The following is a 26,691-nucleotide window of genomic DNA, read 5'->3' as shown; positions in this document are numbered from 1 at the left end:
TTGGGGGGTTCCTTTTGCCTGTAGGACACAAACACTTGTTCCATTCCCCAGACTGGGGAAAGTTTCATCTAGAATTTGTTCAACTATATCTTCTAGTCTTCTTTCTTTCTCCACTCGCTCAGGGATCCCAATAATTTTGACACTGGAATGTTTCATGGCATCATTTATTTCCCTAATTCTGCTCTTGTGGCTTCTAAACTGTTTGTTCCAGGCCTCCTCCTGATCCTTCTTATCTATCCATTGGTCTTCTAGATCACTAATTCTATCTTCTGCCTTGGTTACCCTAGCTGTTAGAGTATTTAGATTAGATTGGATCTCATTGATAGCATTTTTAACTTCTTCCAGGTCAGCCCTCACTTCTGCCCTTAGAGATTCTATGTTGTCACTAATGTTTTTTTCCAATCTAGCCATTGCCTGGATAACTGTTACCTTGAATTCCCTTTCTGACTTATTGTTTATGTCCCTATCCAGTAGTTCTGTGGCAGAGGGCACAGTCTCTGAATTTTTCCTCTGTTGGATATTCCTTCTCCTAGTCATTTTGGTGAGAGGTGGTCGAGGGGATGTATCGCTGTATATATCAACCACAATCCAGGCAAGGTGCACCCTGGAAATTTTCAGAGCAATTAGAAGTCACCACCAAAAAGAAAGAAAAATGAAAAAAGAGAAAGAGAAAAAGAAAAGAGAGAAAACCCAGTCAAAATGAACTCCCAAAGTAAGATTTATATTGGATTTATTATGGAATATGTTGTATTAAACCTCTAGTTGTAATTGCAAGTAGGCTAAAAAAATTAAGAGAATAAGAATTGTGAGAACGAATTTAAAAAAAGTTGTATTTATGAAATATACAATACTGGGAGCTTAATATGTTGTTTTTCAATGATATTGGGGTTTTATAGTTTTATGGGGACCCTGTGGTGGCTCTCCTCTCATTCTTTTGGCTTGTCTTCTGTGGGAGGGGCCTGCTGCATTGTTCTCCCAACAATCTTGCTTGGGTTGAGTCCTCCTGCAGGTTATCAAGGGACTGGGCTCTGTGGAAACTGATTTTTCAGGCTTTTGTTGTGGGGTTTTTTTTGTTTTTTTTTTTTGGTGGCTTTTTGTGGCTTTTCAGAGGGTCAGAGCAAAGAAAGAATTTGCACCCAGATCTCCACCTCGAAGAGAAGCTTCAGACTGTTCCTCACTTGGTGATCCAGAACACACAGACTCCCCCTCTGCAAACTCCTCTGAACAACGCAACCTCCCACAGGTGGTGCACACCCCAGCCACCGTCCAGTGGGTCTGGGGAGCCTGCTTCTGGTGGCTGCCTTTGCAGGGACTGCTGTCTGGAATCCAGGCCACGCCAGGTACTCCCAGTCCAGGGATCATACATGTCACAGAAGGCTGTCACAGTAGGATCCCAACCAGAGATCATTCAGGGTTCTCTCTGGCATAGGCTGGGAGTGTTCAGACCCTGCGGCTGTGATCCTAGAGATCGCAGTCTGGCGTCCACACCATGCTGTCTAAGGTGGGGGCAGGAGTCCGCCCAGCCTGAGCAGTAGTGCAAGCAGCGGGAAACCCCTGGCTCAGGGACCACGGACTTGAGGCTCTGCATGGGTGTTTCTCTCTGGCATGGGTGATCACTGGCAGTGACCGTCCTGGGAATGTGATCTTAGGCCCCTGCCTGTGACCACCTGATTCCACCAGTTGCCCCTTAAGATCTTTTGTTCTTTTTGAGTGCTTTTAGCCATACACTGGCTAATTAATAAAAGTTAATTCTGGTCCCCAATCACAGGGCACTTTTGTATTGGTGTATTACTTTCCAATGGGTCACTTCTGGTGGCTCCCTCCCCCTTCAGTTTATCCTCCAATATCAGTCGGAGTGTTCCCACTCCAATTTACCTCTCCACTGACGTCTTTTGTCTCCATAGAGATCCGGAAGTGTATAATCTTACATCAGGCTGATTTCATGGGTGTTCAGAGAGTTCTGGGAGATATTCAGCTCACTTTAGGGGACCAGTTGAAATAGGGTCTCCTACTTTTCCACCATCTTGCCCCTCCTCCCCAAACTGCTTTTTTTATTATAATAAATGAATTTCAATTTTTTTCTGTCTACATTAATTAGACTTATCTTGCATTTTATTTACATTTAATCACATTATAGTGTGTATTAAATAAATATTCTGCTTTCCCACCACCCTTTCAACCATGGAGAATAATTCAATTTGTTTAGACTGTATATTCCCCATATATTAACAAATCGTATATTGTCTTTTAGGATGCCCTTGTTTGCTATAAATACCAGTATATACTGTTCTCACAATATGAGTTTAGAGACTGTATTTCCTATCTTAGTTTTTAAAACACCAAATATAAAATACATACCACTTTTTGTGGTAAAACATGCATAGCTTAAAATTTACCCCTTTAATCATTTTCAAGTGTGCAGTTCAGGAGCACAAGTCCATTCACATTGTTGTGCAACTACCATTACTATTCATCTCCAGAAAATTTTTATCATTATAAACTGAAACTCTGTAAACGTTAAACTATAACTCTCCAATGAGCCTTCCCCACAGCCCTGATAACCACTATTCTACTTTCTGTCTTTATAAATTTGCATATTCTAGTTACCTAATCCAAGTAGAATCATACACTATTTATCCTTTTGAGTCTGATTTATTTTACCTGACATAATGTTTTCAAAATCATCCATTTTGTTGCTTTATCAAAATTTCATTCCTTTTTAAGTCTGAATAATATTCCATTGCATGTTTAGAGCATATGTTGCTTATCCTTTTATATATAAATGGATATTTGGTTTGTTTTATTTCTGACTGTTGTAAAAAAGGTTTCTACCTCTTTTGGTGTACAAATCTCTGTTCAGATTTTGATTGTTTTGTTTATATTGTTTTGTTTTGATTATAGACCTAAAGGAATTTCTGGATCGTATGACAATTCTGTTTAATTTTTGAGGAACTCCCAAACCATTTTCTGCTACTTTACATTTCTGCCACCAATGCACAAGGGTTGCAGTGACTTTACATTCTCACCAACATTTGTTCTTTTCATTTTTTTATAATAGCCATTTTAATAAGTATGAAGTAGTACTTCATTATCATTTTTATTCTTTAATGGTTAGTGATGTTGAGCATCTCTCTATATATTGGATATTTGCATATCTTCTTAGAGAAATGTTTATACCCAATCTTTCCTCATTTAAAAAAATTGAATTTTGAGAGTTTTAGTAATTCTTTTTATTTTCTAAATATTAATCTTAATCAGATATATGATTTGAAAATATTTTCTCCCAATCCATGGGATTCTTTTAACAGTTGATAGTGTGCTTTAATACACAAAAGTTTTTAATTTAGATGAAATCCAATTTATCTATTTTTTTTCTTTTTGCCTGTGCTTTTTGTGCCATATTCAAGATATCATTGCTAAACCCAATATCGTGAAACTTTTCCCCAGTATTTTTTGAGGAGTTTTATAGTTTTAGTACTGATGTTTGGGCCTAGAATACATTTATAGTTAGTTTTATTTATGGTGTAGGGTAAAGGTCCTCGTTCATTTATTTTTTATGTGGATATCCAGTTTTTCCAGCATCACTTATTAAATAGACTATTTTTTGCCCCATTGAATTTCTGTGGCAGCCTTACTGAAAGTCATTTGACCATATAGCCAAGACTTTATGTCTGGACTCTTCATTCCTTTCTATTGGTCTATATGGCTGTCTTTGTCAGTACTACATTTTATTGATTACACAACTTTTTATTAAATTTGAATGACCTTTTTAGCTATTTGTGGTCCTTTGATGCTATAATAATTTTTTGAATGAGTTTTCCTATTTCTGAAACACAGATAAACAAAAACCCAAGGGATTTTATAAGGATTGCTTTGAATCTGCATTTCACTTTAAGTAAGTAGTACTGACACCCTAACCATACAAGTCTTCCAATTATTGAATATGGAATACATTTCCACTTGTGTCTTTAATATTTTTCATCAGAGTTTTGTAGTTTTCAGTGTATGTCTTTTATATCCTTGATTAAGTTTATTCCTAAGTATTTTATGCTTGTTGATATTATAAATGGAACTGATAATTTCATTTCCTTTTCAGAAAGTTTACCCTTTGTGTGTAGAAATGCATCCAATTTTTATGTCTTGATTTTGTATCCTGCAACTTTGCTGAACTTCTTTATTAGTTCTAATATTGTGTGTCTCTCTGTGTGTAGTATTTATGGTTTTCTACAAATATGATAATGTTAGTTGGAAAAAGATGATTATGCTCTTTTCTTCCCAACTGGGATACTTTTATTTCTTTTTATTGTTCTAGATAGAATTTCCAATCCCAAGTTGAACAGAAGTCATGAAAACAGTCATCTTTGTTTTGTTCCAGATCTTAAAGAAAAAATTTTAACTCATCATTGAGTGTTATGTTAGCTCTCTCTCTCTCTCTCTCTGTCTGTCTCTCACTGTGTGTGTGTGTGTGTGTGTGTGTGTGTGTGTGTTTTATTCACCAATTTCATCCATCCACCTCTGGTAACCATCAGTCTGTTCTCTATAGTTGAGTCGATTTTTTCAGTTTGCCTTTTGTTGTTGTTGTTGTTTCTTAAATTCCACTTATGGTGAAACCGTATGGTATTGTCTTTCTCTGACTGACTTATATACTCAGCATCATACTCTCTAATCCATGTTTTTGCAAAAGACATGATTTTGTTCTTTTTATGACTAATATTCTAGTATATAAATATACCACATATTCATTATCCATTCATCCATTGATGGACATTTGGGCTCTAATATTTGGCTATTGTAAATAATGCTGCAATAAACATAGGGGACATACATCTTTTTGAATTAGTGCTTTTGTATTCTTTGAGTAAATATCCAGTAGTGAAATTGCTGAATAATATGGTAGTTCTAGTTTTAATTTTTTGAGGAAACTCCATACTATTTTCCATGGTGGCTCTGTTAGTTTGCATTCCTGCCACCAGTGCACAAGCATTCCTTTTTCTTCACATCCTCATAGATACTTGTTTCTTGAGATTTTAAAAATGATTTTATTTATTATTTGACAGAGAGAGAGAGAGAGAGAGATCACAAGTAGGTAGGGAGACAAGTAGAGAGAGAGGGGGAATCAGTCTCCCTGCTGAGCAGAAAGCCTGATGTGGTGCTCAAGTCCACGACCCTGAGATCATGACCTGAGCCAAAGTCAGAGGTTTAACCCACTGAGTCACTCAGGCGCCCCTGTTTCTTGTGTTTTTGATTTTAGCCATTCTGACAATTCTGAGGTGATATCTCATTGTGGTTTTGATTTGCATTTCTCTGATGATGGGTGATGTTGAAAATCTTTTAGTGTTTCTCTTGACCACCTGGATGTCTTCTTTGAATAAATGTTCATGTCTTCTGCAAATTCTCTAATAGGATTATTTGTTTTCGTGGTATTGAATTATATAAGTTCTTTATCTATTTCTGTACTAATCTTTTGTGGATGCCATTTTTGTCTTTTTGCATGCAACTGTTCAGTTCTAACAGCAGTTGTTGAATATACTTTTTTTCCCATTGCATATTCCTGCATCCTTTGTTGAAGATTAATTGACCATATAATCATGGGTTTATTTCTGGGCTCTCTGCTCCATTGATCTCTGTGTCTATTTTTGTGCCAGTATCATTCTCTTTTGATCACTACAGCTTTGTGATATATTTTGAAATCTGGGATTGTGAGAGCTCCAGTTTTATTCTTGTTTTACTTCTTTTTAGTGGACTGTACAGAAAATATTTAATATGAACATTTTTTCTTTATTTACCTAGACTGTAGGAGTTAAACAGAACATCTTTCAGATGTATTTTTTTAAAGATTTTATTTATTTATTTGATTGCATGAGAGAGAGAGAGAGAGAGAGAGAGAGAGAGAAAGAAAGAAAGACCAGGAGCAGGATGGAGAGGTAGAGGGAGAAGCAGACTCCCTCTGAAAAGGGAGCCCAATGCAGGACTCAATCCCAGGATCCTGGGATTGTGACCTGAGCAGAAGGCAGATACTTAACCAACTGAGATACCAGGTACCTCTCAGATGTATTTTAAGCATCTACATTTTGTTTTGAGATATGGATTCCCATTTTTATTAAACCTGAATTACTATTAAATCACCAGTACTATTGAAGCAAACTTCTAATTTTTCCCCAGAATTAATTCTTGCATTCACACAATTGCCAGGTCAACTTGAAGTAACCTTTTAAGATGATTAAAGTACATGACTCCATCCCACTCACTCACCCTATAACTCAATTCTAGCATATTCCACCTATGTGATTTATTTTCTTAAAAAAAAAAAAAAGGCTCTTAACTTACTTGATGATATAGCTTTTTTAAACTCTATACCCAATGTGCGCTTGAACTCAGGACCCCCAAGGTCAAGATTCATACGATTTACCCACAGAGCCAGCCAGTGCCCCTTGATATAACTTACTGACTTTAGTATAAAATCTCTTCTCCACCTAGAGGGCAAAGAATAAGTCTTCATCATTAGCCATAAATGCTCAAAAATATTCTAATTATTGTTAAATAGAACATAATTATAATAGATAGTGTTTGTTGCATATTTATTATGGGCCCCACTGTATAAATAGGCTATTTCCTTTAACTATCAACAATTCTTTTTTTTTTTTTAACTATCAACAATTCTAAGAGGTAAATACTGATATTAGAGGAAGATCAAACTTAAGGAGGCTATTTATGTGCTCCAAAACACACAGCTGGCAATTAAATGAAATGTGACTAGAACCAAGGTCCATCTGCTTCCAAAGCCCTGCTGTTAACTACCACACCAATATTCCCAAACTTGTTTGATCCTTAAGAATCACCTGAAGCTCCACTCACAAAAACAGATTCCCAGGCACCATCTCAGACCTAAGGAATCAAAATCTCCAGAGGTTATAATTTTGCTTTTCAAGGTTTCTTTGGATATTTGGGGTCATTTATGGTTCCATACAAATTTTAGTATTATTCTAGTTCTGTGAAAAATGCCGTTGGTATTTCTCTTTAGAGAGAGAGAGAGAGAGAATGAGCAGGGAGGAATAAAGGAAGAAGGAAAGAGAACTCTTAAGCAGGCTCCACACTCAGTGTAGAGCCTGACCTCGGGGCTAAATCTCATGATCAGAGATCTGAGCCAAAATCAAGAGTTGGTTGCTTAGCCAGCTGAGTCACACAGGCAACCCACATTTTGTTGGTATTTTGATAGGGATTGCATTAATCTGTAGACTGCTTCAGATAGTATGAACATTTTAACTATATTTGTTTTTCCAGTTCATGAGCTAGAATATCTATTTGTGTAATCTTCAATTTCTTTCATTAATGTCTTATAGTTTTCAGAATACAAATCTTTAATCTTCTTGGTTAACTTTATTCCAAGGTATTCTATTATTTCTGATGTAATTGTAAATGTATTAGTTTCTTAATTTCCCTTTCTGTCACTTCATTATTTGTGTATAGGAATACAATGGATTTCTGTATATTAATTTTGTATCCTGTGACCTTACTGAATTCATTTATCAGTTATGATAGTTTTTTTGGTGAATTCTTTTTTTTTTAAAAGATTTTATTTATTTATTTGAGAGAGAGACAGTGAGAGAGAGCAGGAGCAAGGAGAAAGTCAGAGGGAGAAGCAGACTCCCCGTGGAGCTGGAAGCCTGATGTGGGACTCGATCCCAGGACTTCGGGATCATGACCTGAGCCGAAGGCAGTCGTCCAACCAACTGAGCCACCCAGGGGTCCCTTTGGTGAATTCTTTATAGTTTTCTATATATAGTATTATGAAATATGAAGATAATAAAAGTTTTACCTCTTCCTAATTAATTTTCATTTTTTTTGTTGTCTGATTTCTGTGGCTAGGACTTCCAGTACTATGTTGAATAAAAGTAGTGAGATTGGGTATTTTTGTTTTTGCTTGAGTCTTGGGGGGGAAAAGCTGCTAGTTTTTCCCTATTAAGGATGATATTAGCTGTGTGTTTTTCATATATAGACTTTGTTATGTTGAGGCATGTTTCTCTAAACCTACTTTGCTGGGGTTTTTATTATGAATGGATTTTGTACTATGTCAAATGCTTTTCTACATCTATTGAAGTAATCATACGATTTTTATACTGTCTTTTACATTGACTTACATTACATTTTCACATTGACTGAGTTGTGAATATTGAACAATTCTTACTTTCTGGGAATAAATCCCACTTGATTGTGGTGAATGGTCTTTTAAAATATATTGTCAGATTCAGTTTGCTAACATTTTGTTGAGGAATTTTGTTTATTTGTTTGTTTATTGAAGATTTTTGCAGCTATGTTCATCAGAGATATTGACCTGTAGTTTTAGTTTTTTCTTCTCTCTCTTTCTTTTGTAGTGTCTTTATCTGGTTTGGTTATCAGGGTAATGCTGACCTCACAGAATGAATTTGAAAGTTTTCCTTCCTCTTCTATTTTTTTTTCTTTGAAATAGTTTGAGGAGAATAAGTATTAACTTTTCTTTAAATGTTTGGTAGATGACTTCCTCTGTGAAGTCATCTAGTCCTGAACATTTTTTTTTAAGATTTTATTTTATTTATTTGACAGACAGAGATCACAAGTAGGCAGAGAGGCAGGCAGAGAGAGGGGGGGGGGAAGTAGGCTCCCCACTGAGCAGAGAGCCCAAAGCGGGGCTCAATCCCAGGACCCTGGGATCATGACCTGAGCTGAAGGCAGAGGCTTTAACCCACTGAGCCACCCAGACACCCCAGTCCTGAACATTTTTAAAAAGTTTTATTTATTTATTTGAGAGAGAGAGAAAAAAAAAAAAACAACAACAAGTGGGATAGGGGCAGATGGAAAGGAAGATGCAGACTCTCTGCTGAGCAGGGAACCCGAAGTAGGACTCAATCCCAGGACCCTAAGATCATGACCTGAGCCAAAGGCAGGCACTTACCCAAAGGAGTAACCCAGGTGTCCCTGGTCCTGAACTTTTGTTTGTTGGAAGGGTTTTTTTGTTTGTTTGTTTTTTTAATTACTGATTCAATTTCATTGGTTATCCATCTGTTCAAGTTTTCTATTTCTTCCTGATTGAGTTTTGGGAAATTATATGTTTATGGGAATTTACCTATTTCTTTTATGTCATCCAATTTTTTGGCAATAATTTTTCACACTATTCTCATAAATAGTTGTCTTTCCATGATGTCAGTTGTTATTTCTCTTCTTTAATTTCTGATTTCCTTTATTTGAGTCCTCATTTTTTTTTTCTGAGTCTGGATAAAATTTTATCAATTTTGTTGATATTTCCAAAGAATCAGCTCCTGGTTTCACTGATCTGTTCTATTGTTGTTTTAGTTCCCATTTCATTTTGTTTTTTCTTCTTCTGCTCTAATCTTTGTTTTATTCCTTCTACTGGTTTGGAGTTTTTTTTTTTTTTTTTTTTTCCTCTTTCTTTCTTTAGCTCTCTTAGGTGTAAGGTTAGGTTGTTCATTTGATATTTTTCTTGTTTCTTGAGGTAGGCCTGTATTGTTACAGACTTTCCTTTTAGAAGAGCTTATGCTGCATCCCCAAATTTTTGGACCATTGTGTTTTCATTTGTCTCTATGTGTTTTTTAATTTCCTTTTTGGTTTCTTAGTTGACCCATTCATTGTTAAGTAGCATGTTATTTAATATCCATTTATTTGTGTTCTTTCCAGATTTTTCTTTCCTGGTTTCCTAACATTATAGTCAGAGAGATGAAAGAAGAATGACATGACTTTGGTCTTTTTGAATTTGTTGAGATTTTCTTTGTTTTAATACATAATATATCCTGGACAATGTTCTAATTGTACTTGAAAAGAATGTGTGTTCTGCTGTTTCAGGATGGAATGTTCTGAATGTATTTGTTAGATCCATCTGGTCCAATGTGCCATTGAAAGACACTGTTTATTTTTTGATTTGCTGTTTGGATGATCTATCCATTGATTTAAGTGAAGTGTTATAGTCTCCTACTATTAGTAGATTACTTTTGATTATTATTTGTGTTTGTTTTTAGCTGATTTATGAAATTGAATTCTTCCATGTTGGTTACATACATATTTAAAATTGTTATATATTCTTGTTGGATTATTCCCTTTATGATTATATTGAGTCCTTCTTTGTGTCTTATTACACCCTTTGTTTTAAAATTTTATTTTCGTTATATAAGTATTGTTATTGTTATTTCTTTTCACTTCCATTGTCATAATTATTGCTTTTCTGTCTTTTCACTTTCAATCTCATGTGTTTTTGGTCTGAAATGAGTCTCTTATAGGTAGCATATAGAAAGGTCTTGCTTTCTTTTCCATCCTTTCACTCTATCTTTTAAAAAAATTATTTGTTTACTTGAGAGAGCAAGACAGAATGTTAATGAGGGAGGAGGAGAGGAAGAGAATGCTCAAGCAAACTCCTTGCTCAGAAAAGAGCCTGACATGGGGTCCTATCCCAAACCCAAGACCATGACCTGAAGCAAAATTGAGTTGGATATTCAACTTACTGAGCCACTCATCCCTGTATCTTTTGATTGGAACATTTAGTCCATTTACATTCAAAATAATTATTCATAGTTATGTACTTACTACCATTTTGTTACTCCTTTAATGGTTGTTTTTGTCATTCTCTGTTCCTTTTTGGTCTCTTCTTTCATGATTTGTTGGCTTTCTTTAGTGATATATTTTATTTTATACACCTTTATTACTGGTTTTTGATTCATGGTTATCACATTTATATATAGCATAACCTGTATATACCAGTCTATATTAAGTTGATGATTGCTTAAGATTGAACCCATTATTTAACTCTTTTTAAATTTTAGGTATGTAGTACCATCCTTTACATCCTTTTATTTTGTGAATCCCTTGACTCATTTTTAAAATTTTATTTTTAAATTTAAATTCAATTAATTAATACATAATGCATTATTAGTTTCAGAGGTAGAGGTAATTCATTAATCTTATATAATAGCCAATGCTTATTACATCATTTGCCTTCCTATTTTGACTCATTTTTATAGATATACTTATTTTTACTGCTTCTGTGCTTTAAACTTTTCTTATTCCTACTTGTGGTTTTTCCTTTCCACTCAAAGAGTCCCCTTTAACATTTCTTGTAGAACTGGTTTAATGGTCATGATTTCCTTTAACTTTTATTTATCTGGGAAACTCTTTATCTCTTTCTATTCTGAATGAGAGGCTTGTTGTCAATGAGAGTGTTGTCACAGCTTTTTTTTTTTTTTCCTTTCACTATTTTGAATATATGATGCCACTCTCTTCTGGCCTGCAAAGTTTCTGCTGAATAATCAACTGAGAGCTTTATGGGGTTTCTCTTGTATATAATTGTATTCTTTTAAAGAGGTTTCTTTTAAAATTCTCTTCATTACTTATTTTCTCCTCATTTTAATTACCATGTCTCTTGGTATAGACCTTCTCAGATTGATTTTGTTGGGGACTTCTTGTACCTCTTGAGTATGGATTTTTGTTTTCTTCCCTAGATTCAAGAAGTTTTCTACCATTATTTCTTCAAATACATTTTCTGCCAAGTTTTCTCTTTCTGGGATCCCATAATGCAAATGTGATTTCACTTTTAGGTGTGGCTGGGTTCCTTAAGTCCATTTTAATTTATTATTATTTTTTCTCTTATTCACTTGATCACTTACATTACTCTTTTCTCGAGGTTTCTGATACATATTATTTGATATATACAAATAATAAAAATTATTTATTTATTTATTTGAGAACAGAGAGAGAAAGAGAGCAGAAGAGTTGAGAGCGGGGAGAGGCAGAGGGAGAGAGAGAAACAGGCTTTCCACTAAGCAGTGAGCTGGATGTGGGACTTGATCCCAGGACTTTGGGGGCATGACCTGAGCTGAAGGCAGACACTTAACCAACTGAGCCACCCAGGTGACCTCTCTAGCCCATTTTTAATTTCAGTTATTGAGTTCTTCATCTCTGATTGGTTCTGTTTTCTGTCTCTTTGTCAAGGGTCTCACTGATGTCCTCCACTCTTTTCAAGTCTGATAAGTATCCTTATGACCATTAACTTAAAATCTCATTCAAACATATTACTTCTCTCAATTTCATTTATGTGTCTTGCTGTGATTTTGTCCTTTCCTTTCATTTGGGACATATTCTTCTGCCTCTGCATTTTGTCCACCTTTGTGTCTGTTTTTATGTTAGGAAAGGAAGTTATGTGTCCTGCTTTAGAAAGCAGAGGCCTTATGAAGAAGAGGTCCTATAGTGCCCTGCAGGTGCAATGTTCCCATTTATCAGAAACTGGTGTATCAAGGGTATCTCCTATGTTCATTGTATACACCCTACTATTATAGCTGATCTGCTTTTACCTATTACAGGCAGGGCTTGGTCCCTGTGCAGTTAGGGGGCAAATCCAGGGGCTTGAGCTGGGTCAGATCAGGAGCTTCTTAGAGATGTGTTAATACCAAACTACAGGACGCTTTTCCCTGTGCTCTTCCCTGAGAAGTTTTGTGGTCAGGGCCTGCAGTCAGACCAGATGACTATCCCCAGCACACTGCTGGGGCTGCAATGGGACCGGTATATGTGGTTATCTTCCTCTCTCCCCAGAGTAAGAGTCACTTTGGTGAGGCACTGGCCCCTGTTGGGATAACTTGCAGACTACCAGGTTTGTGGTACTACTTTGAATAGGCACTGGTCGAGGGCATACTGGAGGGGGCAAGTTTGCGGGGGACTTTAGGGGATGGTGTGAGCAAGCTTTGTGTGGGGCTGTTATGAAAGGAAACATGAGAAAAGGCCTGGCTGGAAAGAGCATGTCTGCAGGAGAATGAAAGGGAAGGGTGACCCATTAGCAAACTAGCAAACTAGTGTTGACGCTGCACTGTTTCCCACAGGTGTCTGTTTGTATAGGCTGTGGAGCAGAGGCAGGAAATGGTGCCTGACAGTTCCGTTGTTCCTGGAGAAGTCTCTAAAAGATTCCCCTCTAGCTCAGGCTCTGAGATTAGTATATAAATCTCCCTCTTGTATACCTCAGGTATTTTAAAAACTGCTTTCTATGCTCCATCTTCATAAGGCTGTTTGTTGTGCTATCTCTTTAAGGGCAGGGACTCAAATTTCCTCTCACCTTCTTGGTTCTCCCAGAGCCAACTCCAGTGATATTTAAACTTCCAAGTGTTAAGCCCCACTGATTATAAACCTTTGTGAAATTATGCCCTGTTTTTCAAAGCCAAATATTGTGGGGATTTCTCTTTCCCGTGTGAGCTTTCTGATGTGAGTCTGTTTCTCTCCTCTCTCCACACCTGAAATGTCTCTCTCTTCTGTGGTCTGATAGCTCTATTTCTCTGGATCTAATCTCTGTCTATCATATCCTCTCTAAGATGGTCTCTTCTCTACAGTTAGATGTGAAGAATCTGTTCTGCTAGTCTTTGGGCCATTTGGGGCATTATTTACACAGATGTGAGTGTTATCTAGTTGTATCCATGAGATGTGGTAGACTTAGAATTCTGCTACAATGCCATTTTCCCTGGAAGTATAGCTATGCATTTTTTACAGGTAGTCCTTACTATATTGAAGGAGTTTTCTTCTACTCCTAATTTGTTATATATTTTATTAATAATGAAAAGTTATTCAATTTTGTCAAGTTTTCAGTTTCAGTGGAGATGGTTGTGTGATTTTTCCCTATTATTCCTTTAATGTGGTGTAATCAATGTAATACATTGATTTTTATATGTTGAATCATTTTCATATTTCATGAATTATTCCCAGGTAGTCATGATACACAATTTTAAAAAATATCTGTTGAATTCTGTTTACTTGTGTTTTGTTGAGGACATATATTAATATTCATAATCAATATTTGTTTATAACTTTCCATTATTATGGGGTCCTTAGTTCATGTTTTAGGGTAATTCTGGCCTCAGAGAATGCATCTTGGTGTGGGGCCCCTTGTTATATTTACTGGAAGAGTTTGAGAAAGATTGACTTATCTCTTCTGTAAATATTTGGTAAAATTCACCAGTGAAAGTATCTGGTTGAGGAATTTTCTTTGTTTCAAGGATTGTGATTACTGATTTAATCTCTTTATGATTTATAGATCTAGTCAGACATTTTACTTTTTTGTGATTCAGGTTGGTAGATGGGGTGTTCTTAAAACTTGGTTCATTTTATTAGTTTTTCTAAATGTTAGCTCTCAGTTTCAGTTTTTCATCTTTTTTAAAAATTTTATTTTATTTTTTTTAAATTTTAAAAAATTTTTTAATTTTTTATTTTTTATAAACATATATTTTTATCCCCAGGGGTACAGGTCTGTGAATCACCAGGTTTATACACTTCACAGCACTCACCAAAGCACATACCCTCCCCAGTGTCTATAACCCCACCCCACCTTCTCTCATCGCCCCTCCCCCCAGCAACCCTCAGTTTGTTTTGTGAGATTAAGAGTCACTTATGGTTTGTTCCCCTCCCAATCCCATCTTGTTTCATTTATTCTTCTCCTACCCACTTAAGCCCCCAGGTTGCATCACCACTTCTTCATATCAGGGAGGTCATATGATAGTTGTCTTTCTCTGCTTGACTTATTTCGCTAAGCATGATATGCTCTAGTTCCATCCACATTGTCGCAAATGGCAAGATTCCATTTCTTTTGATGGCTGCATAGTATTCCATTGTGTATATATACCACATCTTCTTGATCCATTCATCTGTTGATGGACATCTAGGTTCTTTCAATAGTTTGGCTATTGTGGACATTGCTGCTATAAACATTCAGGTGCATGTGCCCCTGCCCCTTCGGATCACTACGTTTGTATCTTTAGGGTAAATACCCAGTAGTGCAATTGCTGGGTCATAGGGCAGTTCTATTTTCAACATTTTGAGGAACCTCCATGCTGTTTTCCAGAGTGGTTACACCAGTTTGCATTCCCACCAACAGTGTAGGAGGGTTCCCCTTTCTCCGCATCCTCGCCATCATCTGTCATTTCCTGACTTGTTGATTTTAGCCATTCTGACTGGTGTGAGGTGATATCTCATTGTGGTTTTGATTTGTATTTCCCTGATGCCGAGTGACATGGAGCACTTTTTCACGTGTCTGTTGGCCATCTGGAAGTCTTCTTTGCAGAAATGTCTGCTCATGTCCTCTGCCTATTTCTTGATTGGATTATTTGTTCTTTGGATGGTGAGTTTGCTAAGTTCTTTATAGATTTTGGACACTAGTCCTTTATCTGATATGTCATTTGAAAATATCTTCTCCCAATCTGTGAGTTGTCTTTTGATTTTGTTAACTATTTCCCTTGCTGTGCAAAGGCTTTTGATCTTGATGAAATCCCAATAGTTTATTTTTGCCCTGCTTCCCTTGCCTTTGGCATTGTTCCTAGGAAGATGTTGCTACGGCTGAGGTCGAAGATGTTGCTGCCTGTGTTCTCCTCAAGGATTTTGATGGATTCCTTTCTCACATTGAGGTTCTTCATCCATTTTGAGTCTATTTTTGTGCGTGGTGTAAGGAAATGGTCCAATTTCATTTTTCTGCATGTGGCTGTCCAATTTTCCCAGCACCATTTATTGAAGAGGCTGTCTTTTTTCCATTGGACAGTCTTTCCTGCTTTGTCGAAGATTAGTTGACCATAGAGTTGAGGGTCTATTTCTGGGCTCTCTATTCTGTTCCATTGATCTATGTGTCTGTTTTTGTGCCAGTACCATGCTGTCTTGATGATGACAGCTTTGTAATAGAGCTTGAAGTCCGGAATTGTGATAACACCAACGTTGGCTTTCTTTTTCAATATCCCTTTGGCTATTTGAGGTCTTTTCTGGTTCCATATAAATTTTAGAATTATTTGTTCCATTTCTTTGAAAAAGATGGATGGTACTTTGATAGGAATTGCATTAAATGTGTAGATTGCTTTAGGTAGCATAGACATTTTCACAATATTTATTCTTCCAATCCAGGAGCATGGAACATTTTTCCATTTCTTTGTGTCTTCCTCAATTTCTTTCATGAGTACTTTATAGTTTTCTGAGTATAGATTCTGTGCCTCTAGGTTTATTCCTAGGTATCTTATGGTTTTGGGTGCAATTGTAAATGGGATTGACTCCTTAATTTTACTTTCTTCTATCTTGCTGTTGGTGTAGAGAAATGCAACTGATTTCTGTGCATTGATTTTATATCCTGACACTTTACTGAATTCCTGTATAAGTTCTAGCAGTTTTGGAGTGGAGTCTTTTGGGTTTTCCACATATAGTATCATATCATCTGCGAAGAGTGATAATTTGACTTCTTCTTTGCCGATTTGGATGCCTTTAATTTCCTTTTGTTGTCTGATTGCTGAGGCTAGGAACTCTAGTACTATGTTGAATAGCAGTGGTGATAATGGACATCCCTGCCATGTTCCTGACCTTAGCGGAAAAGCTTTCAGTTTTTCTCCATTGAGAATGATATTTGCGGTGGGTTTTTCATAGATGGCTTTGATGATATTGAGGTATGTGCCCTCTATCCCTACACTTTGAAGAGTTTTGATCAGGAAGGGATGCTGTACTTTGTCAAATGCTTTTTCAGCATCAATGAGAGTATCATATGGTTCTTGTTCTTTCTTTTATTGATGTGTTGTATCACATTGACTGATTTGCAGATGTTGAACCAACCTTGCAGCCCTGGAATAAATCCCACTTGGTCATGGTGAATAATCCTTTTAATGTACTGTTGTATCCTATTGGCTAGTATTTTGTTGAGTATTTTCGCATCTGTGTTCATCAAGGATATTAGTCTATAGCTCTCTTTTTTGATGGGACCCTTGTCTGGTTTTGGGATCAAGGTGATGCTGGCCTCATAAAATGAGTTTGGAAGTTTTCCTTCCATTTCTATTTTTTGGAACAGTTTCAGGAGAATAGGAATTAGTTCTTCTTTAAATGTTTGGTAGAATTCCCCCGGGAAGCCGTCTGGCTTTTGTTTTTTGAAGATTTTTAATGACTGTTTCAATCTCCTTACTGGTTATGGGTCTGTTCAGGCTTTCTATTTCTTCCTGGTTCAGTTGTGGTAGTTTATATGTTTCTAAGAATGCATCCATTTCTTCCAGATTTTTAAACTTGTTGGCGTAGAGTTGCTCATAATATGTTCTTAAAATTGTTTGTATTTCCTTGGTGTTAGTTGTGATCTCTCCTCTTTCATTCATGATTTTATTTATTTGGGTCCTTTCTCTTTTCTTTTTGATAAGTATGGCCAGTGGTTTATCAATTTTATTAATTCTTTCAAAGAACCAGCTCCTAGTTTTATTGATTTGCTCTATTGTTTTTTTGGTTTCTATTTCATTGATTTCTGCTCTGACTTTTATGATTTCTCTTCTCCTGCTGGGCTTAGGGTTTCTTTCTTATTCTTTCTCCAGCTCCTTTAGGTGTAGGGTTATGTTGTGTACCTGGGACCTTTCTTGTTTCCCGAGAAAGGCTTCTAATGCTATATATTTTCCTCTCAGGACTGCCTTTGTTGTGTCCCACAGATTTTGAACCATTGTATTTTCATTATCATTTGTTTCCACGATTTCTTTCAATTCTTTAATTTCCCAGTTGACCCATTCATTCTTTAGAAGGATGCTGTTTAGTCTCCATGTATTTGGGTTCCTTCCAAACTTCCTCTTGTGTTTGAGTTCTAGCTTCAGAGCATTGTGGCCTGAAAATATGCAGGGATGATCCCAATCTTTTGATACCAGCTGAGATCTGATTTATGACACATGATGTGATCTATTCTGGAGAATGTTCCATGTGCACTACAGAAGAATGTGTATTCTGTCGCTTTGGGATGAAATGTTCTGAAATTATCTGTGATGTCCATCTGGTCCAATGTGTCATTTAAGGCCTTTATTTCCTTGTTGATCTTTTGCTTGGATGATCTGTCCATTTCACTGAGGGGAGTGTTAAAGTCCCCTACTATTATTGTATTATTGTTCATGTGTTTCTTTGATTTTGTTATTAATTGGTTTATATAGTTGGCTGCTCCCACGTTGGGGGCATAGATATTTAACATTGTTAGATCTTCTGGTTGGACAGACCCTTTGAGTATGATATAGTGTCCTTCCTCATCTCTTATTACAGTCTTTGGATTAAAATCTAATTGATCTGATATAAGGATTGCCACTCCTGCTTTCTTCTGATGTCCATTAGCATGGTAAATTCTTTTCCACCCCTCACTTTAAATCTGGAGGTGTCTTCGGGCTTAAAATGAGTTTCTTGGAGGCAACATATAGATGGGTTTTGTTTTTTTATCCATTCTGATACCCTGTGTCTTTTGACAGGGGCATTTAGCCCATTCACATTCAGGCTAACTATTGAGAGATATGAATTTAGTGCCATTGTATTGCCTGTAAGGTGACTGTTAATGTATATGGTCTCTGTTCCTTTCTGATCTACCACTTGTTGGCTCTCTCTTTGCTTAGAGGACCCCTTTCAATATTTCCTGTAGAGCTGGTTTGGTGTTTGCAAATTCTTTCAGTTTTTGTTTGTCCTGGAAGCTTTTAATCTCTCCTTCTATTTTCAATGATAGCCTAGATGGATATAGTATTCTTGGCTGCATGTTTTTCTCATTTAGTGCTCTGAAAATATCATGCCATCTCTTTCTGGCCTGCCAAGTCTCTGTGGATAAGTCAGCTGCCAATCTAATATTTTTACCATTGTATGTTACAGACTTCTTTTCCCGGGCTGCTTTCAAGATTTTCTCTTTGTCACTGAGACTTGTAAATTTTACTATTAGGTGACGGGGTGTGGGCCTATTCTTATTGATTTTGAGGGGCATTCTCTGAACCTCCTGAATTTTGATGCTCGTTCCCTTTGCTATATTGGGGAAATTCTCCCCAATAATTCTCTCCAGTATACCTTCTGCTCCCCTCTCTCTTTCTTCTTCTTCTGGAATCCCAATTATTCTAATGTTGTTTCGTCTTATGGTGTCATTTATCTCTCGAATTCTCCCCTCGTGGTCCATTTGCTGTTTGTCCCTCTTTTGCTCAGCTTCTTTATTCTCTGTCATTTGGTCTTCTATATCACTAATTCTTTCTTCTGCCTCATTTATCCTAGTAGTTAGAGCCTCCATTTTTGATTGCACCTCATTAATAGCTTTTTTGATTTCAACTTGGTTAGATTTTAGTTCTTTTATTTCTCCAGAAAGGGCTTTTATATCTCCCGAGACGTTTTCTCTAATATCTTCCATGCCTTTTTTGAGCCTGGCTAGAACTTTGAGAATTGTCATTCTGAACTCTAGATCTGACATATTAGCAATGTCTGTATTGATTAGGTCCCTAGCCTTCGGTACTGCCTCTTTTTCTTTTTTTGTGGTGAATTTTTTCACCTTGTCATTTTTTCCAGATAAGAGTATATGAAGGAGCAATTAAAATTCTGAAAGGGTGGCAATAACCCTAGGAAAATATGCTTTAACCAAATCAGAAGAGATCCCAAATCATGAGTGGGGAAAAAGGGGATAAAAAGAGTTTCAAAAAAAAGAAAGAAAAGAAAAGAAAGAAAAGAAAGAAAAAAGAAAAGAAAAGAAAAGAATTTAAAAACAGAAAACGAATAAAGAAAAATATAAAAAAGAAAAAATATATATATTAGATAAACTAGTTAAAAAACATTAAAAAAGAAAAGGTTAAAAGTTAAAAAACTTTTAGCAGAAATAGAGAAATAAAATGAAAAAGAAAAAATTAAATTAACTGCAAGACTAAAAAAAATCACAGGGAGAAAGCCATGAGTTACGTGCTCTGCTTTCTCCTCCTCTGGAATTCTTCTTCTCTCCTTGGTATTGAAACCGCACTCCTTGGTAGGTGAACTTGGTCTTGGCTGGATTTCTTGTTGATCATCTGGGCGAGGGGCCTGGTGTAGTGATTCTGAAGTGTTTTGCCCCAGGTGGAATTGCACCGCCCTTACCAGGGGCTGAGTAATCCGCTGGTGTTTGCTTTCAGGAGCTTTTGTTCCCTGAATGCTTTCCGTAGAGTTCCGAAGGACGGGAATACAAATGGCGGCCTCCTGGTCTCCGGCCCGGAGGAGATTAGAGCCCGGGGCCCCACTCCTCAGTGCGCCCTCAGAGAACAGCGCCCAGTTACTCCTGTCTGCCCTACCTCCTGCCGCGCTCCGAGCTCACCAAGCCTGTGACCGGTTCAAAGTACCCCCGAGCTGTGATCTTACTGTTGGCTCTGTCTCTGTAGCCCGTTTTCCCGTTCCAATACCCGCAAGCTCTGCGACACTCAGACACCCCCGATCATTCTGCCCTGCAGGACCTGAGGCCACACTGACCCCACGTGGACTTCGCCCCAGTTTAGCCTCTGGAGCGATGTCCCTCAGCGGAACAGACTTTTATAAGTCCTGATTTTGCGCTCCATTGCTACGCCACTTGCCGGGAGCCGGCTCTCCCCCCCGGGGTCTGTCTACCCGTCACTTTGGATGCACTTCTCCACCAGTCATACCTTTCAGAAAGTGGTTGTTTTTATGTTTCCAGAATTGCTGTTCTTCTTCTCTTCTATCTGCCGATGGATTTGCAGGTGTTTGCAATCTTTAGATAAGCTATCTAGCTGATCTCCTGTTAGCTCTTCACTTTTATTTATTTCATGTCCATACATTTTATTCCAGTATAAGAGGGGAAGATACTTTTGTTGTTTTCTTTACTATCAGATAATCAGAGTCTCATCTAGTGCTGGAAACACAGTAGCACTATAAAATAATCACTTAGTGTTAACACTTATTGCTAAATGGATGTCTCTTATGTCAGAATAATATAAAATTCTTTTAGTGAAATGACAAATACAGATATTATTTCATATGTTAATCTATTTTGGCTTATTTTTATTTTAGGTTTGTAGGAATAAAGAATGTGTAGATGCTGCATACTTGAATTATGATTGTACTCCAAAAAAATGCAATGAACAAGGAGTAAGTACCAGTAATATGATGTGAGAATATAAATCATTGAGAATAATGCTAGAATGTAAACACACAATATCGTGTGCGCACACGCGCACACACACACACAGATTTATATACTCATAAACCACATAACAAGATTGGCCTTACTTTACCTAAGTATTATTTTTAAAATTCTACTGGAACACAAATAATTATAGCAACCTATCTCATAAGGTGATATTTCTCCTGGTTTCAGATATGCAATAATAAAAAGAACTGTCATTGTAACCCCAAATATTTACCTCCTAATTGCCTAACTATTTCTGAAAAATGGATTGGTGGGAGTATTGACAGTGGTAATTTTCAAGGTGTACTTGGTGGTCTCTCTTCTGGTAAGTATTAATAGCAAACTGAAAATATAACTAAAACTATTTTAATTTATTAAATTTAATAAAATAACATTTTATTTATTTGTCTGTCAATCTATATTTAAATTATGTATAGACATCAAATAATAAGACATTTTAGCTAACTTAAGTTTTACTGTAGAGAGTAATATAACATATGTAACATACATTATAAATAAGATATATCAGTAAAGGCCCATCCAGTAAAATAGAAATGACTTTAGTCCTTCACACAGAAAGAATTCAATATAAGGCTTAGTTAGCTAACACATAATAGCAGAGTTGAAAGCCCATCAGAGAATCTTGAGGCAACACAGGAATCTACTACTACTTCTTAGGCCTATAAAAAAAAAAAAATGGGAAGACTTGGTATTATTAGAACCAGAATCTGAGGCACTTTCATGACATGTAACTATGGTCAGGGATACATACATACTAGGATCTAAATCATAGGGAGAGGTACTGTCCAGCATGAGGTAGAGGTATAGAGTATATGCAGCCACCATGGGAGATGCTGCAGAGGCAGGGGGATAAATATCATGAATATTTCATTATTCTGACTTTCCAAATGTTACCCAGCTATTCCTGTTGGCTGAATATAACTAAAGTCTGAAGTAGTTTCCTACATTTTTTTTTTTTTTAGGTCCAAAAAGAATTGGGTTTTAGAGTAACCCAGCATATCCCACAATACTTAGGGCCAGACTACATATGAAAACTTAAATTTAGGATAATTAAGGCATATTTTGAGCACACACATATCATTTCAGTTTGACCTTAGTGATGTTATTTATCCACAAAAAGTACAGAAGTGAGATTCTGACTGGGTCCTTTAAAATACTAATTCTTGTAACTCTCATTATTGGAACACTCATCTGTTGAAAATCATCTTCCCAATTTGAAATTTGATTACACTGAGACACAAAATGCAAATTCCCCAAATTCATGACACACAAAATGAACAAAATGGACAAAAGTAAATGATTATTTTAAAGTACTATATTTGTGGATGCCTGGGTGTTTCAGTTTGTTAAGTGTCTGCCTTTGACTCAGGTCATGATCAAGTCCCCCATAGGTTTCCCTGCTCAGTGGGAGCCCTCTTCTCCCTCTGCCTGCTTCTCCCTCTGCTTGCCACTCCCCTTGCATGTGCTCGCTCTCTGACAAATAAATAAATAAAATCTTAAAAATATAAATTACTACATTACTAAGAATTTTCCTGCATGTTTTACATCTTTCTCTGTATATTTTATATATATGAAAACATCTTTGTGTGTGTGTAATAGAAAACAATTTGATAATCAGATGGGTTTTTTTTATTTACATAAAATGAATCTAAGATATTAAGGCATTAGCTTTGGAACTGAATGTTGCCCAGAAGGTAGACCTCTAGGAAACTGTTGAAGACTTTTAGTATATTGTTGAAATTGTCTTGAGAAGACTGTGAGTGATCAATCGAAAGACAGCTTAAAAACATGTTATTAGATGTTGGAGAAATAGGGACATTTATTATGAAGTGGTAAATTGTTTGTCATCACAGCTGCCTGTGGTAATGTGGAAAGTAGAATTCACTGGTTCTGGTCAACAAGATTTCCAGGTAGATTGTAAAGATTTCCAGAATGTGATTTAAGTAACCTATGGTAAAACATGAGAAGACAGTAATAATTGATGAAAAATACTTCAATTTTCAAGTACAATGTAGATCAAACACAAAGACAGGATTTGGGGTTTTTTGGGTTTCATTTGGATTTAGTTTGAAAATGAAACATTCTTATCCCTGGACTCTCTTCCAACAAAACATTCTTATTGTAAGAAATGGCTAAAAACTAAATTTGAGATATTGAAAAATAAAATTTGACCTAAAAAATTAAATCAAGCACGTGACTGTAAGACCCTTTTAAAAATTATTTATTTTTTATATTTATTAATATTTATATATTTTTAAAAATTTTATTTATTTGTCAGGGGGAGAGAAAGAAAACACAATCAGGGGGAGCAGCAGGCAGAGAGATAAGCAGGCTTCCTGCTGAGCAAAGAGCCTGATGTGGGACTAAATCCCAGTACCCTGGGATCATGAACTGAATTGAAGGCAGATACTTGACTGACTGAGAGACCCAGGTGTCCCTTTAAGACATCTACCCCTCCCAACTTTTTTTTAAACCTCAGGAAGGTAGTGATGCATTTTATACATCTTAATCTATGCAAGGGTCTTCCAAGTGATGTAGTAGAATGCTTCTAAAAACTGTCAAAGAATAAGACTATGAAGAATCTTAAGTCAGTTATCCCATAGCAGTCTCACCAAGATTCTATGCAGAAAAAGGCTTATCTCAAAAGGCTTATATCTTATTAGGTATGGGCAAGAAACAAGGCTGATAAAGCTATTCAGTTGTTTAAAAATGGCTATTCCTTTTGGAAAAGGAATTATAAATCAAAGGATATAACCAAGACACCATAATTAAAACTTTTTTGATCTGTGGGTTTATAATTTTTAAATGTAACTACCAACAGAATTAAACACCCCCCCTCCCTCCACACATTGATATAGATGGTTTCACAGGTCAAATCCAACAAATGTTTGCAAGGAAGAAATATCATTTATCATTTATTTTTATTTTTTTAAACTTATTTTTATTTTATTTTAAATTTATTTTTTAAATTTATTTTCAGTGTAATAGTATTCATTGTTTTTGCACCACACCCAGTGCTCTATGCAATCCGTGCCCTCTCCAATACCCACCACCTGGTTCCCGCAAAACTGGTAGGGGGTCAGCTGGGTTCCTTAGTTGGTTAAGCTTCTGCCTTTGACTCAGGTTGTGATCTCAAGAGTCCTAGGACCACCTGCATAGGGCTCCCTGCTCAGTGGAAAGTCTGCTTCTCTCTCTCCCTCTGCTCACCTCCCACCTATTTATTCTCTCTCTCTTAAGTAATTAAAATCTTTAAAAAATAAAAAAAAAATAAAAAACAAGTTAAGGGGGCTTCTTCACCTAATTGTATGAGGAAAATATAACCCAGTATCAAATCCATACAAGGAAGTTAACACAGAGAAATTACAGAACAATATCTTTCATAAACATAGATGTAAACATTCCTAACAAAATATTAGCTCATCTTCTATACCTATCTATATTAAAAGGATAGTAATCCAAATTAGTTGGACTTTATCTTAGAAATGCAAGTCTCCTTAATCACTAGAAAGTCAATCAGTGCAACCAAGTCAACAAAATTATTTTTAAAAAGTATATGACTTTCTCACTTGATACATAAAAATCATTTAACAAAAAAAATTCAACACCTGTTTATGAATTTTTTAAAGCAGCAAACAGAAGTAAACTTGATTACTCTGATAAAAAATTAAAAGGAAACATAGTGGGGTGCCTGGGTGGCTCAGTGGGTCAAGCCTCTGCCTTTGGCTCAGGTCATGGTCTCAGGGTCCTGGGATCAAGCCCCACATCAGGCTCTCTGCTTGGCAGGGTGCCTGCTTCCTTCCTCTCTCTGCCTGACTCTCTGCCTACTTGTGATCTCTGTCTGTCAAATAAATAAATAAAATATTAAAAAATAAAAGGAAACATAGCTAATATAGATTGTGATGAAATACACTCTTTTTTCAAAAAAATATTGAAGATGAGGAAACTAATTATGTTCTCACTATGCCTATTCAACATTTTCCCATAAATCCTAGCCAGTGCAATAACAAAAAAGGAGAAATCAGGAGCATAAAGATTATTTGAAAGGATGAAATGAGACTAAGATGTTTTAAAGTATATAGAAAATCCTAAGGAATCTGCAAAACACTTTTAGAAATAATATCTTTTGAAAGGTCAAAGGAAATTTTCAGTCAGTAATATCCAAGATATATAAAGAAATTATCAGACTCAACACACAAATGCCAAATAATCCAGTTAAGAAATAGGTAGAAGACACAAATAGACATTTTTTCCAAAGAAGACATACAGTTGGCCAACAGAGATATGAAAATATGCTCCATATCACTTATCATCAGGGAAATACAAATCAAATTACAATGAGATATCACATCACACCTGTCAGAATGGCTAAAAGTGGCAACACAGGAAACAACAGATGCTGAGAATGTGGAGAAAGGGAAACCCTTTTACACTGTTGGTGGTTGCAAATTGGTGCAGCCACGCTGGAAAACAGTATGGAGTTTACTCAAAAATTGCAAGTTAGAACTACCCTATGACCCAGAATTGCACTACTAGGTATTTACCCAAAGGTCACAAACACTGATTTGAAGAGACACATGGACCCTGAGATTTATAGCAGTATTATCTACAAAAATATTTATAATTATCTACAAAAATTATGGAAAGAACCCTAGTGTCCATCAATTGATAAATGAATAAAGAAGATGTGAGATTAGATAGATACATGTTAGATAGATAAGATAGATGATAGATGATAGAAAGAAGATAGATATAGATAGAAGATGTGAGATTAGGTAGATAGATAGATGATAGCTAGCTAGCTAGATAGATGATAGATAGATGATATAGATAGATAAATAATGAAATATTACTCAGCCTTAAAAAAGAACGAATTATGCCATTTGCAATGATGTGGATGGAGGATGGAACTAGAGTGTGAAATGCTATGTGAAATAAATTAGAGAAAGACAAATACCATATAATTTTACTCATATGTGGAATTTAAGAAACAAAACAGATGAATACAGGGGAAAGGGGGGAAATAAAAGGAAAACCCTAAGAGACTTTTTAAAAGAGATTCTTAATTATAGAGAATAAAACTGAAGGTTCATAATCCCACCCCCTTCTCCCAAACCCCCTCCCCCCAGCAACCCTTAGTTTGTTTTGTGAGATTAAGAGTCACTATGTGCTTTGGTGAGTGCTGTGAAGTGTGTAAACCTGGTGATTCACAGACCTGTACCCCTGGGGATAAAAATATATGTTTATAAAAAATAAAAAATTAAAAAAAAATGAAGGTTACTAGAGGGAAGGTGGGCAGAGGATGGTTTAAATGGGTTATGGGTACTAAGGATTGCACTTGTGTTGAGCACTGGGTATTATATATAATTGACAAATCGCTAAATTCTTCTACTGAAGCCACTATTATGCTATATGTTAACTAATTAGACTTTATTTTTTAAAGAATTTTTTAAAAATATTTTATTTATTTATTTATTTGACAAGAGAAAGAGAGAGAGAGAGAGAGATTCCACAAGCAAACAGAGGGAGGCAGAGGGAGAGGGGGAAGCAGGCTCCCTACTGAGCTGAGAGCCTGATATGGGGCTCCATCCCAGGACCCTGAGGTCATGACCTGAGCTTAAGGCAGAGGCTTAACCCACTGAGCCACCTAGGCACCCCAACTAACAAGACTTTAAATAAAAACTTGAAAAACAAGTCAGTAGTATTGCTATATAATAGCAGTAGTAAGTGGAAATCAATTTAAAATTAATACCATTTACAATATTATTATTATTTTTTTTAAAGAT

At 36.2% G+C, this 26,691-nt stretch overlaps 1 protein-coding gene across 5 annotated transcripts in view; it reads left to right on the top strand.

Moving 5' to 3' along the window:
- Window positions 1-26,691, top strand: part of ADAM2 (ADAM metallopeptidase domain 2) — a 142,177-nt gene that overhangs the window by 111,842 nt on the left and 3,644 nt on the right. For 3 of the 5 annotated variants that reach the window (XM_082715328.1, XM_082715326.1, XM_082715327.1), the window contains exons 17-18: window positions 20,770-20,847; window positions 21,077-21,212. In XM_082715328.1, the coding sequence (XP_082571454.1) occupies window positions 20,770-20,847; window positions 21,077-21,212 (214 nt within the window). The remainder of the gene's footprint in view (window positions 1-20,769; window positions 20,848-21,076; window positions 21,213-26,691) is intronic. The other 2 variants (XR_014306693.1, XR_014306694.1) reach the window with 1 other exon arrangement.

This window comes from Mustela nivalis, assembly GCF_964662115.1.
Source record: "Mustela nivalis genome assembly, chromosome: 20".
Classification (NCBI taxonomy): domain Eukaryota; kingdom Metazoa; phylum Chordata; class Mammalia; order Carnivora; family Mustelidae; genus Mustela; species Mustela nivalis.
This window is presented reverse-complemented; position numbering and strand designations above follow the sequence as displayed.